This window comes from Dryas octopetala, chromosome 3, assembly GCF_963921425.1.
Source record: "Dryas octopetala chromosome 3, drDryOcto1.1, whole genome shotgun sequence".
Classification (NCBI taxonomy): domain Eukaryota; kingdom Viridiplantae; phylum Streptophyta; class Magnoliopsida; order Rosales; family Rosaceae; genus Dryas; species Dryas octopetala.
The window spans coordinates 1,576,400-1,591,025 of NC_141368.1; the positions used below are offsets into that span (position 1 = coordinate 1,576,400).

Here is a 14,626-nt window from a genome sequence, read left to right on the forward strand (position 1 = left end):
CGTAACGCATTCCATCACTCTCTCCCTCTGTTTCTCTCAATCTCAATCTCTAACACAGCGCAGGAGTGAGGACCCAAAACGCAGAAGCAGAACCTTTTCAGTTTTCACCAATGGGAAACCAACTTCGTTTTCAAGAAACAGAGAACTGAAACCACCAAAACGGCAAAAACCTTCATCTTCTTAGAAAATAAACAAACAAAAAAATTATAAATTTATAAATTATAATTTCCGGGTTTGGAAAAGACAGAAAATTTTGCCTCGTAAAAGACATCAGGTGTCGTGGGTTTCCTGGTTAGTCCACCTCATTGTTACTTCTTTCTTTCTTTTCTTTATCATATTATTATATTGGAAAGTTGTTTGATTGGTTTTGATTTTTGAATGCTTCCTCTGTTTTTATTAATTGTTTAAGTTGGCGTCGCTATAGTTATTGGTTCAAGATTGAGCGCACAGAGAGATAACAAACACGAGATTGTTTGTTTTCTTATATTTTAATGCAGAATGGATCTTAATTTATATTTTCACGTGTCCAATGTGGGTTTATAATAGAGTTGCACAACTCTGTTTTTTCTCTCTCCCATTTTGTAGTTTCCTACAGAATCCCTCTTATGAATGCAGTGGTTGAATTTCTGAGCATTTGAGCTTCAACTGCTTAGTGATGAAATTGTGTGTTTTATAGGATCATTTTCTCTGAGGTGTTTTGTGGGAAGTTTTGGGTAACTAGCTCAGGCCTAAGAGGAGGAGGAGGAGGACGTCCTGTAACTCCTGTTCTTGGGCCAGTTCAGGTATGCCCTTTCATTTTTGGAACCTATCATGTTTTTGAAGCTTTATGTCTCATCTGTGTTGATGTCTTGTTTGGTGGTTTAATTTTTTTTTTTTTGTTCAAAATTTTGTCAGACAAGGTTTCTTATTATATCTTCTTGCATTGCATACCTTACAGAGTTAGTCAATTTGAAGAGCACAACAGAAAAGGAAGAGGATGATGGAGGATTTGTGGACTGTGTTTTGTGGGGAATCTGCAGCTGGAGAGCCACCCACTTCAAATTTCGAGTTTCTGACTCATCCTTCTTCATGCATCAATCACGCGTTGATAATTTGCTTTGACATAGTTCTTCTAGTGATGCTCTTGTTCAATATGTTCAAGAAGTCATCATCAAAAACAGTTCACATCCCATCACGATTTCGAGGCTTTTCGAGCTTGCAAATAGCCTCTGCGATTGTTAATGGCTGTCTTGGATTGGTGTACTTGGGCTTGGGAATCTGGATTTTAGAAGAGAAGCTAAGGAATATGAGTTCTGCTTTGCCTGTGAATCGGTGGTTACTTACTTTGTTTCAAGGGTTGACATGGTTGTTGGTGGGTTTAACTCTAAGCATCAGGGGAAAACAACTTCCAAAACAACCGTCGCGACTGTTGTCCATCCTTGCATTCATGTTTTCTGGAATTGTATGCGCTCCATCCCTGTTTGCTGTCATTTTAAGAAAAGAATTGTCGGTAAAGATAGTTTTAGATGTACTGTCTTTTCCAGGAGCTACATTGTTGCTGTTATGTGTTTATAAGGTGTATAAATATGAAGAGGGTGATGAGAGAATCAATGGAAATGGCCTTTACACGCCTCTGAATGGCGAGTCCAATGGCAGTAGTAAAAGTGATCATGTTACCCCATTTTCCAAAGCTGGATTTTTCAGCAAAGCATCATTTTGGTGGTTGAATCCATTGATGAAAAGGGGTAGGGAGAAAACTCTTGAGGACAAAGACATACCCAAGTTGGGTGAGGCAGATCGAGCAGAAAGTTGTTATTTGCTGTTCTTGGAGCAACTGAACAAGCAGAAACAAATTGAACCTTCTTCTCAACCATCAGTATTGAAGACAATAATCATATGTCACTGGAAAGAGATTCTCTTGTCTGGCTTCTTTGCTTTGCTTAAGATACTCACTATCTCTGCTGGTCCTATGCTTCTTAATGCCTTCATTTTGGTTGCTGAGGGAAATGAAAGTTTCAGATATGAAGGTTATGTGCTAGCCATATCACTTTTCCTTTCAAAGACCATTGAGTCCTTAACACAAAGGCAGTGGTACTTCCGTTGTAGGCTTATTGGTTTGAAAATTAGGTCTTTGCTCACAGCAGCCATTTACAAGAAGCAATTGAGATTATCTAATGCTGCTAGGTTGGTACACTCAGGTGGTGAGATAATGAATTATGTCACTGTGGATGCTTATAGGATTGGAGAGTTTCCATTTTGGTTCCATCAGACTTGGACGACTAGCGTCCAGCTCTGTCTTGCATTGATAATTCTCTTCCGTGCAGTCGGCCTAGCTACAATTGCAGCCTTGGTGGTGATAGTTTTGACTGTGCTTTGCAATGCTCCACTTGCTAAGTTACAGCATAAGTTTCAGAGTAAGCTTATGGTGGCACAAGATGAAAGACTAAAGGCTAGTTCCGAGGCTCTTGTGAACATGAAGGTATTGAAATTATATGCATGGGAAACCCATTTCAAGAATGCTATAGAAAGTTTAAGGAAGGAGGAGCACAAATGGTTATCTGCAGTGCAGTTAAGAAAAGCATATAATTCCTATCTCTTTTGGTCATCTCCTGTTTTGGTCTCTGCTGCAACCTTCGGAGCATGTTATTTTCTCAATGTTCCATTGCATGCTAATAACGTTTTCACTTTTGTAGCAACTTTACGCCTTGTTCAGGACCCCATTAGATCTATTCCTGAGGTTATTGGGGTTGTCATTCAAGCAAAGGTTGCATTTACACGTATTGTAAAATTCCTTGAGTCACCGGAGCTGCAGACTACAAATGTCCGGAAGTGCAACATGGAGAATGTAGCCCACTCCATTATTTTTAAGTCGGCTAGTTTTTCATGGGAAGAGAATGTATCGAAGCCTACGTTGAAAAACATAAATTTAGAGGTTAGACCTGGTGAAAAGGTGGCTATATGTGGAGAAGTAGGCTCAGGAAAATCAAGCCTTCTAGCTGCAATTCTTGGAGAACTTCCAAATGTTCAAGGAAATGTAACTTCCTATTTGTCTTTTGTCCTTGATTAGTACCAAATAAAATTAAATTTTGTGAGAACTCTCAACAGACATCACCTTGCATCTTAATTCCCACAGGCTTGTATTCTATCACTATAGTAATGTTTCTAAATGGGGTCAATCTAGTCCCATCTTTCGTTGAAACATATATATATCATCATCGTCATCATCATATAATTCTCTTTGTTTGACTTTCAGATTCAAGTTTTTGGGAAGATTGCCTATGTTTCTCAAACAGCATGGATTCAGACAGGGACGATACAGGAAAATATTTTATTTGGTTCTGCCATGGATAGTCAGAGATACCGAGAGACACTTGAGAGATGTTCACTAGTAAAGGACCTTGATCTACTTCCCTATGGAGACCTTACTGAAATAGGGGAGAGAGGGGTCAATCTGAGTGGTGGTCAGAAACAGCGAATCCAACTTGCTCGTGCTCTCTATCAGAATGCTGATATATATCTCTTGGATGATCCATTCAGTGCTGTTGATGCACACACTGCTACAAACTTATTTAATGTAAATACACTTTCCTCACATGGGCAGTGCCTGTTTTTTGATTAACTTCTGGCTTTTAGTGAAAGCTAACTTGCACATTGGCAGGAATATGTTATGGAAGCACTTTCAGGGAAGACAGTCTTACTTGTGACCCATCAAGTTGATTTCCTGCCTGCATTTGATTCTGTTTTGGTTAGTCTATTTTCAACTCTAGGCTATCATTAGAAGAAGCTGTTAGGCCAACACTATAATTTGAAGTTAAATTTTGTTGACAGTTGATGTTAGATGGGAAAGTCCTACAAGAAGCTCCTTATCATCAGCTCTTGGCCTCAAGCCAAGAATTTCAGAACCTTGTCAATGCACACAAAGAAACTGCTGGTTCTGAAAGGCTTGCAGATGTCCCTTCTGCCCAAAGTGGAACATCGTCCCGAGAGATTAAGAAGACTTATGTGGAGAAGCAATTTAAAGCATCTAAAGGTGATCAATTGATTAAACAAGAAGAGAGAGAAATAGGAGATGTGGGTTTTAAGCCATTCGTACAGTATCTGAAACAGAACAAAGGGTTCTTGTACTTATCAATGGCCTTTATTTTGCACCTGACTTTCGTTGGTAGTCAGATAGCACAGAACTCTTGGATGGCTGCTAATGTTGATAATCCCGATGTTAGCACATTGCGGTTGATCACGGTTTACTTGGTGATTGGATTTTCTGCAACATTTGTGTTACTGTTTAGATCGGTTTTAACAGTTGTTTTGGGTCTTGAGTCATCAAAGTCTATATTCTCACAGCTATTGAACTCCCTTTTTCGTGCACCAATGTCTTTTTATGACTCAACTCCTCTGGGAAGGATACTTAGTCGGGTATGCATTTCAAACAAAAACTTTGGTTATAGATTAGGAGGAATTCGAGGAACTAATAGTGTTTTATGCATTGTGTTTTTCTTGTATAGGTTTCATCTGATCTCAGTATCACAGATCTTGATATTCCATTCAGCCTAGTCTTTGCTTGTGGGGCTACTATAAATGCTTATTCCAATCTTGGAGTATTGGCTGTTGTTACCTGGCAAGTCCTGTTTGTCTCCATACCTATGGTCTATATGGCAATTCGGCTACAGGTAATGTGATATATGAGGTTCATTTATATGTTATACCAGGCAGACCAATTTTCATTTTTCTGAAAATAACTTGATTAGATACAATATTTTTTATTTTCAGAAATATTATTTTTCCACTGCAAAAGAGTTGATGCGGATCAATGGCACAACTAAGTCCTTCGTAGCAAACCATCTAGCGGAGTCCGTTTCAGGAGCCATTACAATAAGAGCCTTCAATGAAGAAGAGCGGTTCTTGGCGAAAAATTTTGACCTCATTGACACAAATGCTAGTCCTTTTTTTCATAGCTTTGCAGCAAATGAGTGGCTGATCCAACGGTTAGAAATAATCAGTGCAGCTGTTCTTGCCTCTGCTGCACTCTGCATGGTTTTGCTTCCTCCTGGAACTTTTAGCTCTGGTAGATTTTCAGAACTTTTGGCTCTGTACTTCAATTCACTAGAGATGACTTGTATTGTAGTATGATTTTAAGCTATATAGTCTTATATCAATTACTCATATTCCTGCAGGATTTGTTGGAATGGCACTTTCTTATGGTCTTTCATTAAACGTGTCCCTGATATTTTCAATTCAGAACCAGTGCACTATAGCAAATTACATCATTTCTGTAGAAAGGCTAAATCAATACATGCATATACCGAGCGAAGCCCCTGAAATAGTAGAAGGAAGCCGTCCCCCGTCCAATTGGCCAGTTGTAGGTAAAGTGGAGATACAAAATTTGCAGGTAAATATTGGTTTCTCTAGTGTTAAAACTAACCAAGGTTAGTGTTAAAGAAGGTTACTGAGAATTTTGATGTCAAAACAGATCAGATATAGGCCCGATACACCACTTGTTCTTCGTGGGATCAGTTGCATTTTTGAAGGAGGACACAAGATTGGTATTGTTGGTCGTACGGGCAGTGGGAAGTCTACTCTCATAGGTGCTCTGTTTCGTCTGGTGGAGCCAGCTGGAGGGAAGATTATAGTTGATGGCATTGACATCTCTACAATTGGACTTCACGATCTGAGGTCACGTTTTGGAATAATACCTCAAGATCCTACTCTCTTTAATGGGACTGTGAGATACAACTTGGATCCCTTATCTCAACATTCAGACCAGGAAATATGGGAGGTAGTACTCAAGTTCTGTAATGCTTGTTTTCTGCAATTTTCCTTTTTGGTTGTTTATTTGAGCATGGTTGCAAATTTGGACTAAGCTGAGAGTTATCTGTGCATGTTGAAGGTTCTTGGGAAGTGTCAGCTTCGAGAAGCTGTTCAGGAGAAAGAGGAAGGCTTAGACTCCTTAGGTAAGGTTCTGGTATATCAGTATGCAGTGTGCACTTTTACTTGTGAATTGTGGTGAGCAGTATTAACTAATGACCCGTTTATTCAGTTGTGGAAGATGGATCAAACTGGAGCATGGGGCAAAGGCAATTGTTCTGTTTGGGGCGTGCTCTTTTGAGGAGAAGTCGGGTATTGGTGCTTGATGAAGCAACCGCATCAATCGACAATGCAACTGATATGATTCTGCAGAAAACTATACGGACTGAATTTGCAGATTGTACAGTAATTACAGTAGCTCACAGGATACCGACTGTGATGGATTGCACCATGGTTCTTGCCATTAGTGATGGTGAGTTTCATTAGCTTAACATGCTCATATTATGAAACCCCATATCTTTCTATACACTATTTTCTTTCCTGGGATGCTTTTTGTTTTATTGATGCTAGGCACTCACTCTCACTCCCACCATCTCTTTTAAATATGCTTCTCATTCAAGTATAGGAAATATTCAACTAGTTTTATTCATTGATAATTGTTCAGAAAAGACATTAAAGGAAATGTTTTGATTCTATTTCAGGAAAAATAATGGAGTATGATGAGCCAATGGAGTTGATGAAAAGAGAAGGCTCACTGTTTGGGCAGCTTGTCAAGGAATACTGGTCTCATCTCCACTCTGCAGAATCACATTGAATGTAACAGTATTTCTTATGTTACCCTTTTGCTATGGCTAGTAGCAAAGAGATGAAAAAATAGTGAAGCAGGAAGTAGGATCAATGGAAATTCTAAAAACAATTGCTAGACTGAAGAAGTGAGAAGGTGGGGGGAATAGGAAGATGAGGATTGGAAGATCATATTCTGAGTATGAGAATCCATCCCTATTCGCTTTCCTTATTCCTGGAAGGCAATGAAAAATAATCGGCTACTTAGCGCCTTAGCGGAGATCAATAGTAGCACAACAGGGTTGCATATGCTTGCAGTTATTCATAACCAGCCACAGTAATGAATGTAATCTAAAATATGGATGATGGATTGTATATTATGTATCATGGTTTGGGGACTTGAAAGAGTCATTTCTTTTTCTATATTTTTGTGCCCACTGAAAGTCATTTCTTACAGAAGTGATTGTCAAACTCAAGAGAAGGAAAATAAAAATCCAAGATTAAAAAAAGAGAAGTACACATTTAATTGAAAATTGTCTCAAACATTTGCACCAGTCAGCACCTCCCTATCATCCAGCTCTAACCAAAAATCACCTATTCTGATGACAGCTCTTATGATACAATTAGTTTTTACAACTAATCAAAAGCCCATTATGAATCTCAAAGTCTTATTATGGATAGGCTGCTAGGCAATTTCACAAGATTAGAAAGTAACCAGCCCCACACTAGTCCATCAACCCATGAGGTAAATCAGTGCCTTCGGGGAGGTCAATAAATTCAGAGGAGCAAACCGCATGATAGAAGTAATAATCTTTGTTGTCCTCATGGCCCTCCAAGCACTGCATTCTCGATGTCCTCTCTGCTCAGTGCATAACTAAATCTCCTCTCCATATCCTTTTCAAGATTCCCAGGTCCGGTCTTTAGATACCTACATCACCAGTGCAATCTTCAGCATTGGTAACATTTTTTTTTTTTGTGGCCAAGGCAGCATATAAACAAAAGGCTTAAAAGATCAATTTTAATCAATAAGAACAAAAAGGGGAGAGATTTTCCTCAAGGAGACAAACAGCCATGTGAATGGGAAAAATTAGAGCTGATGCAGGGTTAGGGTAACTAGGACACTTTCAAGTGTCATTCCTCTACCCCATTTTCACCTCCATCTTTGCCCATAACCTCAAGCTCCCACTCTCAACCATCACCACCACTTCCTCTCCTCTATAACTAGCTAATGGAATCAAGTGCACAATACCAATGGACTATTCCTTGAACTTTGGAGGTGATAAGGGGACTTAACAGCATGTCCAATCCTAAAGAAGCCTTAAAACAAACCTTTATACAAATTGAACATAAGAGTTATATGATTCCTATTCTACAGTTTCAGGGAACCTTGTCACCACATGTTGACTGCTTCTTTCCCATTTTTCTGTGAATAGTCACTATTGCCTGCAATTCCAGTCGCAGCCACCATCATCACCTCCAATTTGATCGGCCAACTGGGTCAAGTTAACCAGTAAGCCACTCACTCACAGAAATTGGAAGCTCACATGAAAGTCTCAAAGAGCCCTAAATAAACTCTGCTTTTTATCTGAGCATTAGAGCAATCCCACCACCAACCACAAATTGTCCAGTGTCTACTTTAACTAGGTAGCATTTACACCATTTCAGACAAGGCTCACAGCGAAAATTACTGGTTTAGTTAAAATCCAATATCCAATCCAATTGTTTCTGGCATTCAAATAACTCAATCCGACTCATGTTACAACAAGCAGGCGAGAACCCAACAAAACAAACTGTAAATTGTGAAAATTTAACTTGTAATCTTATTAAATTCAGGTTTTTTTTCTATAAAGTCCCTAACTACACCAATCAAAAGCATCCAAAACTCAAATTAGCAAAAACCCAGATGAAAGAATTCACAAAATAACAAAATCCCAGATGAGAAAACAGAAAACCAACCTTACATAGAGATCGGTGACGTCGAGTGAGAGCTGGGCATGCCACTCGGGCTTTTCAATCAGCCAAACGGCCCGGTCCTCTTTGCTCTGGTAAAAGCCCAAGCTTTTCAGCCAAGCCTCAATGCAAGGTAGGCTGTGAGAGTAGAGGGGCTTCTTCTTGTCTGGTAGCCTCTTCAGCCACTCGTCCTCTGGGACTGAGAGCTCTTCTGCTTCAGATGACTTTGAAAATACTGGGACTGAGAGCTTTCTTAAAGAGTGAGTGAGGGGATATGGAGTCAATTTTGGTATAAGTGAAGGATAAAGAGTGGGGTATTTTGGAAAACTTGAAGAAGGCATGGAAGAGAAGATGAAATTAGAAACATGAATGGTGGACATGTTTTCTACTCTAATTTTTGACTTCAGATTTTAGAGGGAGAAGTTGCAGCTTTCAACTTTCAAGAGAGAGTTTTAACCAGAGCAGACCAAACTCATCATTATCTTCAACACTTCAACTTTGAGTTGGGGAAAGTATAGAGTAGGAGCGCTTAGAGATCAAATACTGTGTTGCACGAATAAAATAGGCTGATGCAACCAAATTAAAACAATCTTTGCACCCAAAAGCCCAAAAAGAAAAGAAAACAAAATTTAATGATAAAAAATGATTATTTTGTATAAAAGAAGGAAGGCGATTTTTCGCTCTCCCGTATGACTGTATGAGGGCGTTTTTCCCTACGTGCACATTAGGGGCGTTCTCCCGTGTAGTGTATGGGGAGTTTCCTGTATAAGGAGCGTCTTTTTTTCGGTATAAAAGGCATTTTCTTATATAAACAGTGTTTTTCCGTATAAGGAGTGTTTCACATATAAAGTATATTTTCTCGTATAAAGGGCGTTTTTTGTATAAAAGGTGTTTTTTTGTATTCGGGGTGTTTTCCCATATAAAGGGGGTTTTCTCATAAAATGGGTGTTTTTCCTATATAAGGGGCAATTTCCTGTATAAGGGTTGGTTTTTTTATATAAGGGTTGTTTTCCCGTATAAAGGGCATGCTCTCATGTAAGGGGCATTTTCACGTATAAGTGACACTTTTTCGTATAAGGGACATTTTCTCGTATAAGGGTGTTTTTCCGTATAAAGAGGTATTTTCTCGTATCAAGTACGTTTTTCCATATAATGGATGTATTCCTGTATAACGGGCGTTTTTTTCGAATAAGGTTTGTTTTCCCGTATAGGGAACGCTTTTCCATATAAGTTACATTTTCTCATATAAGTGATATTATCACGTATAAATGACATTTTCTTATATAAGGGAAGTTTTCTCGTATAAAGAGGCGTTTTTTTTCTCACATCTAAAGCGTTTTTGTCTAAGAATTTCTCATTTCTTTTTTATTACTTTAGTTAACTAAGGACATTTTTGAGATTTTAAAAATGTTAACTAGAAGCCCTTGGGGTTAACACAAGTGGTTGAGGATAGATGAGGTAAAGGTTAGGATTATGCTAGATCTAGAATTCAATTTTCTCATGTGTAACTAAAAACAAAAAAACTAGACTTTTATAACTTGTGTTAGAATGGATCTATTAAGTGTGGCTTGTGAAACTGGACCGTGCACTCTTTACCTTTTTAAAAGGTATACCGTCCAATTCTCTTCAAACTTAACTTAATGGGCAATCCTTTGTATTTTTTCACTTTAATTTAATGAAATTTCTCTTGAAAAAAAAAAAAAACCAAAAACAAAAAAACATTCTTGTTTGGTATCCTATTCAAATTTTTTTTTTTCAAAAATTAAGATTTTTTGTTTTTAAATGTGAGTTTTCAAAATTAATTTTAAAAATTTAAAAACTTATTTGGTATGAAATTTGAAAACAATTTTTAAAATATAAAAATAATGGCGGCTAAGAAAAAATAAAATGTAAAAAAAAAAATTGAAAAAAATAATGTTTTATCATTTTTAAAAAGAAATATGTTTTTGAATTTTTTTTTAAAAATTATTTTGGAAAATGGTGTATCAAACACGTTTTTTTGATTTTAAAAAAAAATGTTTAAATAAAATATCAAACAGCCCTTGCATACCGCCAAGTTTCGATTTCCCGCCCACGCACATCTCTCGTCGATTTGACCTTGGAGACGACATCGTTTCCATACCCGGTTCAATCTCCCATCGTCTTCTTTCTTTCACCTCTCTCTTAAATCCCCATGTCAATCTCACTTTTTCTCTACAACTGCAAGTCTGCAACCCAAGTCCTCTCTCTCTGGTTTCTTTGTGACTGTGTGCGAATGCGATGGCATCTGATCTATACCTCAGTGACCCAATCACAGACTACACCCAAACCCAGCGCATAGTCCTCCTCATAGACCTAAACCCCCTTCTACACCTCCAAGACCCAACCCCATTTCTCACCTCTCTCCTCTCCTCCACCAAAACCCTCCTCTCCTTCCCTCCTCTCTCTTCCTCTCTCTTCGCCTTCAGAACCTTCTTCTCCTCTCTCTCTCCCCTCCTCTCCTCCTCCAAGCTCCCCACTTCCTCTCTCTCCCTCTCCTTCCACCTCCCCATCCCCACTTTTCTCTCCCTCTCCCAAACCCTCAATTCCCTCCCCGCATTTCGCCACCACAACAACCCGTTATCGCCGAAACCCTCTTTGCCCCGGGCCTCGTGCCTCGCCGCCTCCATGCGCCAGCTCGTGCACGACTATGCCTGGGACCCTGTGATCTGCGATCCGGTAACGGGTACGTTTTCGAATTGTGATTCTGTTGCTGTAAGGTCTAATTTAGTTGTTCTGTTTTCGCCGGTTTGTAGGTCTGTAAACTGTTTGTCTGAATTCCTCAATGTGGGAGTGGATGATGAGTCTATGGAAAATGCGAATGCATTTTGCCAGAGATTCCGCAGTTTCTTTGAGAATGTGAATGATGCATTTGTTGGTAGAGATATCCAATTGAGTTGGGTTGATGTTAGGTATGAATTAGAATGTGGTGAGGGTAAGGTTGGGAGTGATGAGGATAAATTGAAATTTGTTTTTTTTGAGAGTGGGATTAGGAGTTTGGGATGGGGGTTTTGCTCCACGGATTCGATTGTTCTTGGTTCTGCTCTTGTTCCTTTTGGTTTGATTTATCCAGAGATTGGGGTTTCATCCAAGTTTTTCAGTTGTAATGATTGTCATAAGAAAGTTAACGCGCAATTAAACCTTGAGATATTAGATGTAAGTGAGAAGCCTTTGGAATGCAAGCTTTGTGATCTTGAATTGGTTGATTTGAAGATGTTGTCTAGAAATGGAGTTAATGATGTTTTGTTTTCCTTGGAAATCATGAATTCACAAACAAGAGGTGATGAACTAAAGAAAATGTTCTGGGGAAGTTTTGGCAATGGAGTGACAAAATTCCAGGTTAAGGCTTTGCATAACTACAATGAGTTTTTGAACTTCAAGAAGCACTTATCTGATCCTTTTCTTGTCCGCGAAGTTTCTGTAAAACCTGGAAAAGATGAAAAAGAAAGTTATGGTGAAATTTTTTCAGATAAGGTTCTTGAAATGCTAGCAATGGAATTGGGTGAGTGGGTGCAGAGAAAATCGGCACCCATTTGGCAGATTTTCTTGAGTTTTCTATATAGGGAGGGTTACTGGGCTTTAGTGTCTCTTTCAAATGACAGTGGTGTATCAAATATGGGAATCCTTAAGCCTTTCATGGTTTCTTCAGCTCTGCTGTTTATTCTGGATGAAGGATATCACCCTCACAAAGAAGTGCACGAAATTGGTGCAAATGTGGATCAATTTAATCCAAATATGGACAATAAGGTCTACCAACTTATTGCTGATTTGAACCACTTGAATGGGTCCCGAACTGGGTGTTCACCATCTAATAAGCACTCTGCAGACAAGGATGGAAGGAAGAAGAATAGCAAAGGAAATTCACCTTCACTTCAGGACCTCACATGGAGTGCCTTCTGTAAGGCAGCATTTGAACACTCAGAGCTAGGTTTGGAACAGGTCTACTTTTCCAGGCAAAGTAATAACTCAAAAAAGTTGAAATTTCTGAAATGCTGGATGAAACAGATTAAAAAATCTAGTTATCGCAGCCTAATAATGGAGAAAGAATCCGAGGCACACCAGGACGATCAAAAAGAGATGGACAACAGGTTGGATAAGTTGCAGCAAGAAAGTGAACAGCCAATTCCTTCATCTGCTTCAGCTGGAGAAAATTCTTTAACTGTGGCTTCTGGAATACAGGATGAAGCTGCTCTGGAATCAAGACTAGAAACCTTGGAAACTTTTTTCAGTAATCTATCCAATAAGATCCAACAAGGACTTGAATCTGAAGCAGTGGACCTGGGGGCTTTGGCAAATCGGCTTGTGAATTCATCTATATATTGGTTGAATCAAAAGTGTGGCACAGAAACCCCTTCAGAGAGTCAAATTCCTCTTGTTAAATCCGATGATACTGATCCGGTTGCTGCTGAGCTGTTAAAACTTTTACTGAGAGATCCCAAGGATATGGTTGCAAGACACAAAAGCTATGATCCAGGATCTGAAGGGTTTACATCAGAAAAAAGAGTTCGAGAGTATCCTTTCTCATTTATCACTTACCTTTTTTTTTGTATTAAGTATTAATCCAGTTATTACTATAATACTGTGAACAATTCGTCTCCGGTTACTTTTACACTTTTCCTTCATAAGCACAAAGATATGAATTGCAGATATTTTTCCGAATGGAGATACTACAATCAGAGGTTGGAGCAAGTGTTGCAGAGTCTATGAAACAGAAGTTTGTGAAACATATTTGCTTGTTTTTGGAGACTATTCAGTGCCATCTGGAGGGAGGTTTCTTTGGTGACTGGAGCCTAGATAATTATGTTGGAAAGATCATACAAAGCAGGTAAATGAGTCTGCACCAGAGTTGAAAACTCCTACCTTTGAAATTGTAATCTTAACCTTCTCTAACTGAGATTATGGAATGTTTTGTTGAGATTTTCCTCCCTTGAGTAGTGGATGAATGCTTTGAATCTTCATGGTTTTCCGTAAATGCCTAGAGCACACTACATTCAATCTATGGTTCATGTTTCAACAAATACACATTTCCTGTGCCTAGTGTTCTACCTTTCTGTGGCATATTGTTACTCATCTAATAAATGTACATTTTACCCATGTTTTTCTGACTGAGTGGGAATACTTATATAACTTTTGCAATAGCATATTTGTCTTCAATATGATCCTTGAAATGACGGAGCTTAAATAATCTATTGTTTTATCATTAATTTTTCCCAAGTACATGTGCAAGCACTCAATTTTTGTTAGAAGGGGGAAGATTAAGCAGATAGACTAATGTCTGAATTCCCAAATTTTCAGGTACTGTCAGACTCTTGGAGACGTGGTTCACAGAATCTATAAAAAAATGGATTTGTTGCTGTTTTCTGATAAGGGTGAACTCCCTGGTCATTTACTCAACAGTGAGGATAGCAATCAATCCTATAGAGAAAAACCAGAGAGAGATGTATCAGCAGAAGATGAATCCCTTCATCTGCTGAAAATGGATAATGGAAGACCAAGCGCCCAAGTGATAAAACAAGAGGAGCATGCTCGAAAGTTAATTGAAGCTCAAGAGAGGAGGGAGAAGGCTCGAAGGTTTGCTTCTTTTACAAGTTGGGTGCCTGATTTGCACAAAGTTTGGGCCTCAAAACAGCCAAAGCCATTGAAACCAAAGTCAAATCCTCATCGAAAGCTATCTAAAAGGAAGGACCATAGAGGGTCCTGTTCTGATGACACAGTATGTGAAACCCCAATGACAGGAAACAAACGCAGCTGCTTTGATGATAAAGACTCCCAAGAGTCAGACTATGGTAGTCAGTCATCCCGTTCGGTTTCTAAAGCATTGTTTCAGGACTGGTGAAATGGAGCTACACCCTTTCTTGCTGAGATAAACCATCACAAGTGTAATTTTTCTTGTAAATCTAATTGAATTACCAAATTTCTGTAAAATGTCCTCAATATTTTTTTATTGTGATATGTAACATGAAGGTGTTCTATCACTGAGCTAATATTTCATTTGCTCAGGTCCATGCATAATACATTTCTGAATTTTGAGCAATGAAATCAACAGAAAAAAAAGTTAATAAGAAAAATGTGCTATTCTTTCCTGCTTAATGTT

At 38.7% G+C, this 14,626-nt stretch overlaps 3 protein-coding genes across 3 annotated transcripts; 2 read left to right on the forward strand and 1 right to left on the reverse strand.

Moving 5' to 3' along the window:
* Positions 1-6,987, forward strand: ABCC10 (multidrug resistance-associated protein 14). The gene is made up of 12 exons (XM_086234753.1): positions 1-291; positions 938-3,013; positions 3,233-3,553; positions 3,638-3,724; positions 3,808-4,392; positions 4,482-4,646; positions 4,747-5,041; positions 5,151-5,365; positions 5,447-5,752; positions 5,864-5,927; positions 6,014-6,253; positions 6,483-6,987. Exons 2-12 carry the CDS (start codon positions 977-979, stop codon positions 6,593-6,595), a joined length of 4,428 nt encoding a protein of 1,475 aa, XP_086090879.1. The 5' UTR covers positions 1-291; positions 938-976; the 3' UTR covers positions 6,596-6,987.
* Positions 6,988-7,046: 59 nt separating this feature from the next.
* LOC147289308 (tRNA dimethylallyltransferase) lies at positions 7,047-9,066 on the reverse strand. Its single transcript, XM_086234754.1, has 2 exons — positions 8,521-9,066; positions 7,047-7,492 (listed from the first exon to the last, which is right to left on the reverse strand). The coding sequence occupies exons 1-2, from the start codon at positions 8,892-8,894 to the stop codon at positions 7,387-7,389; spliced, it is 480 nt and encodes a 159-aa protein (XP_086090880.1). The 5' UTR covers positions 8,895-9,066; the 3' UTR covers positions 7,047-7,386.
* A 1,669-nt stretch (positions 9,067-10,735) lies between these two features.
* Positions 10,736-14,456, forward strand: LOC147289309 (LIM domain protein). The gene is made up of 3 exons (XM_086235265.1): positions 10,736-13,043; positions 13,166-13,357; positions 13,828-14,456. Exons 1-3 carry the CDS (start codon positions 10,774-10,776, stop codon positions 14,366-14,368), a joined length of 3,003 nt encoding a protein of 1,000 aa, XP_086091391.1. The 5' UTR covers positions 10,736-10,773; the 3' UTR covers positions 14,369-14,456.
* Positions 14,457-14,626: the final 170 nt, after the last annotated feature.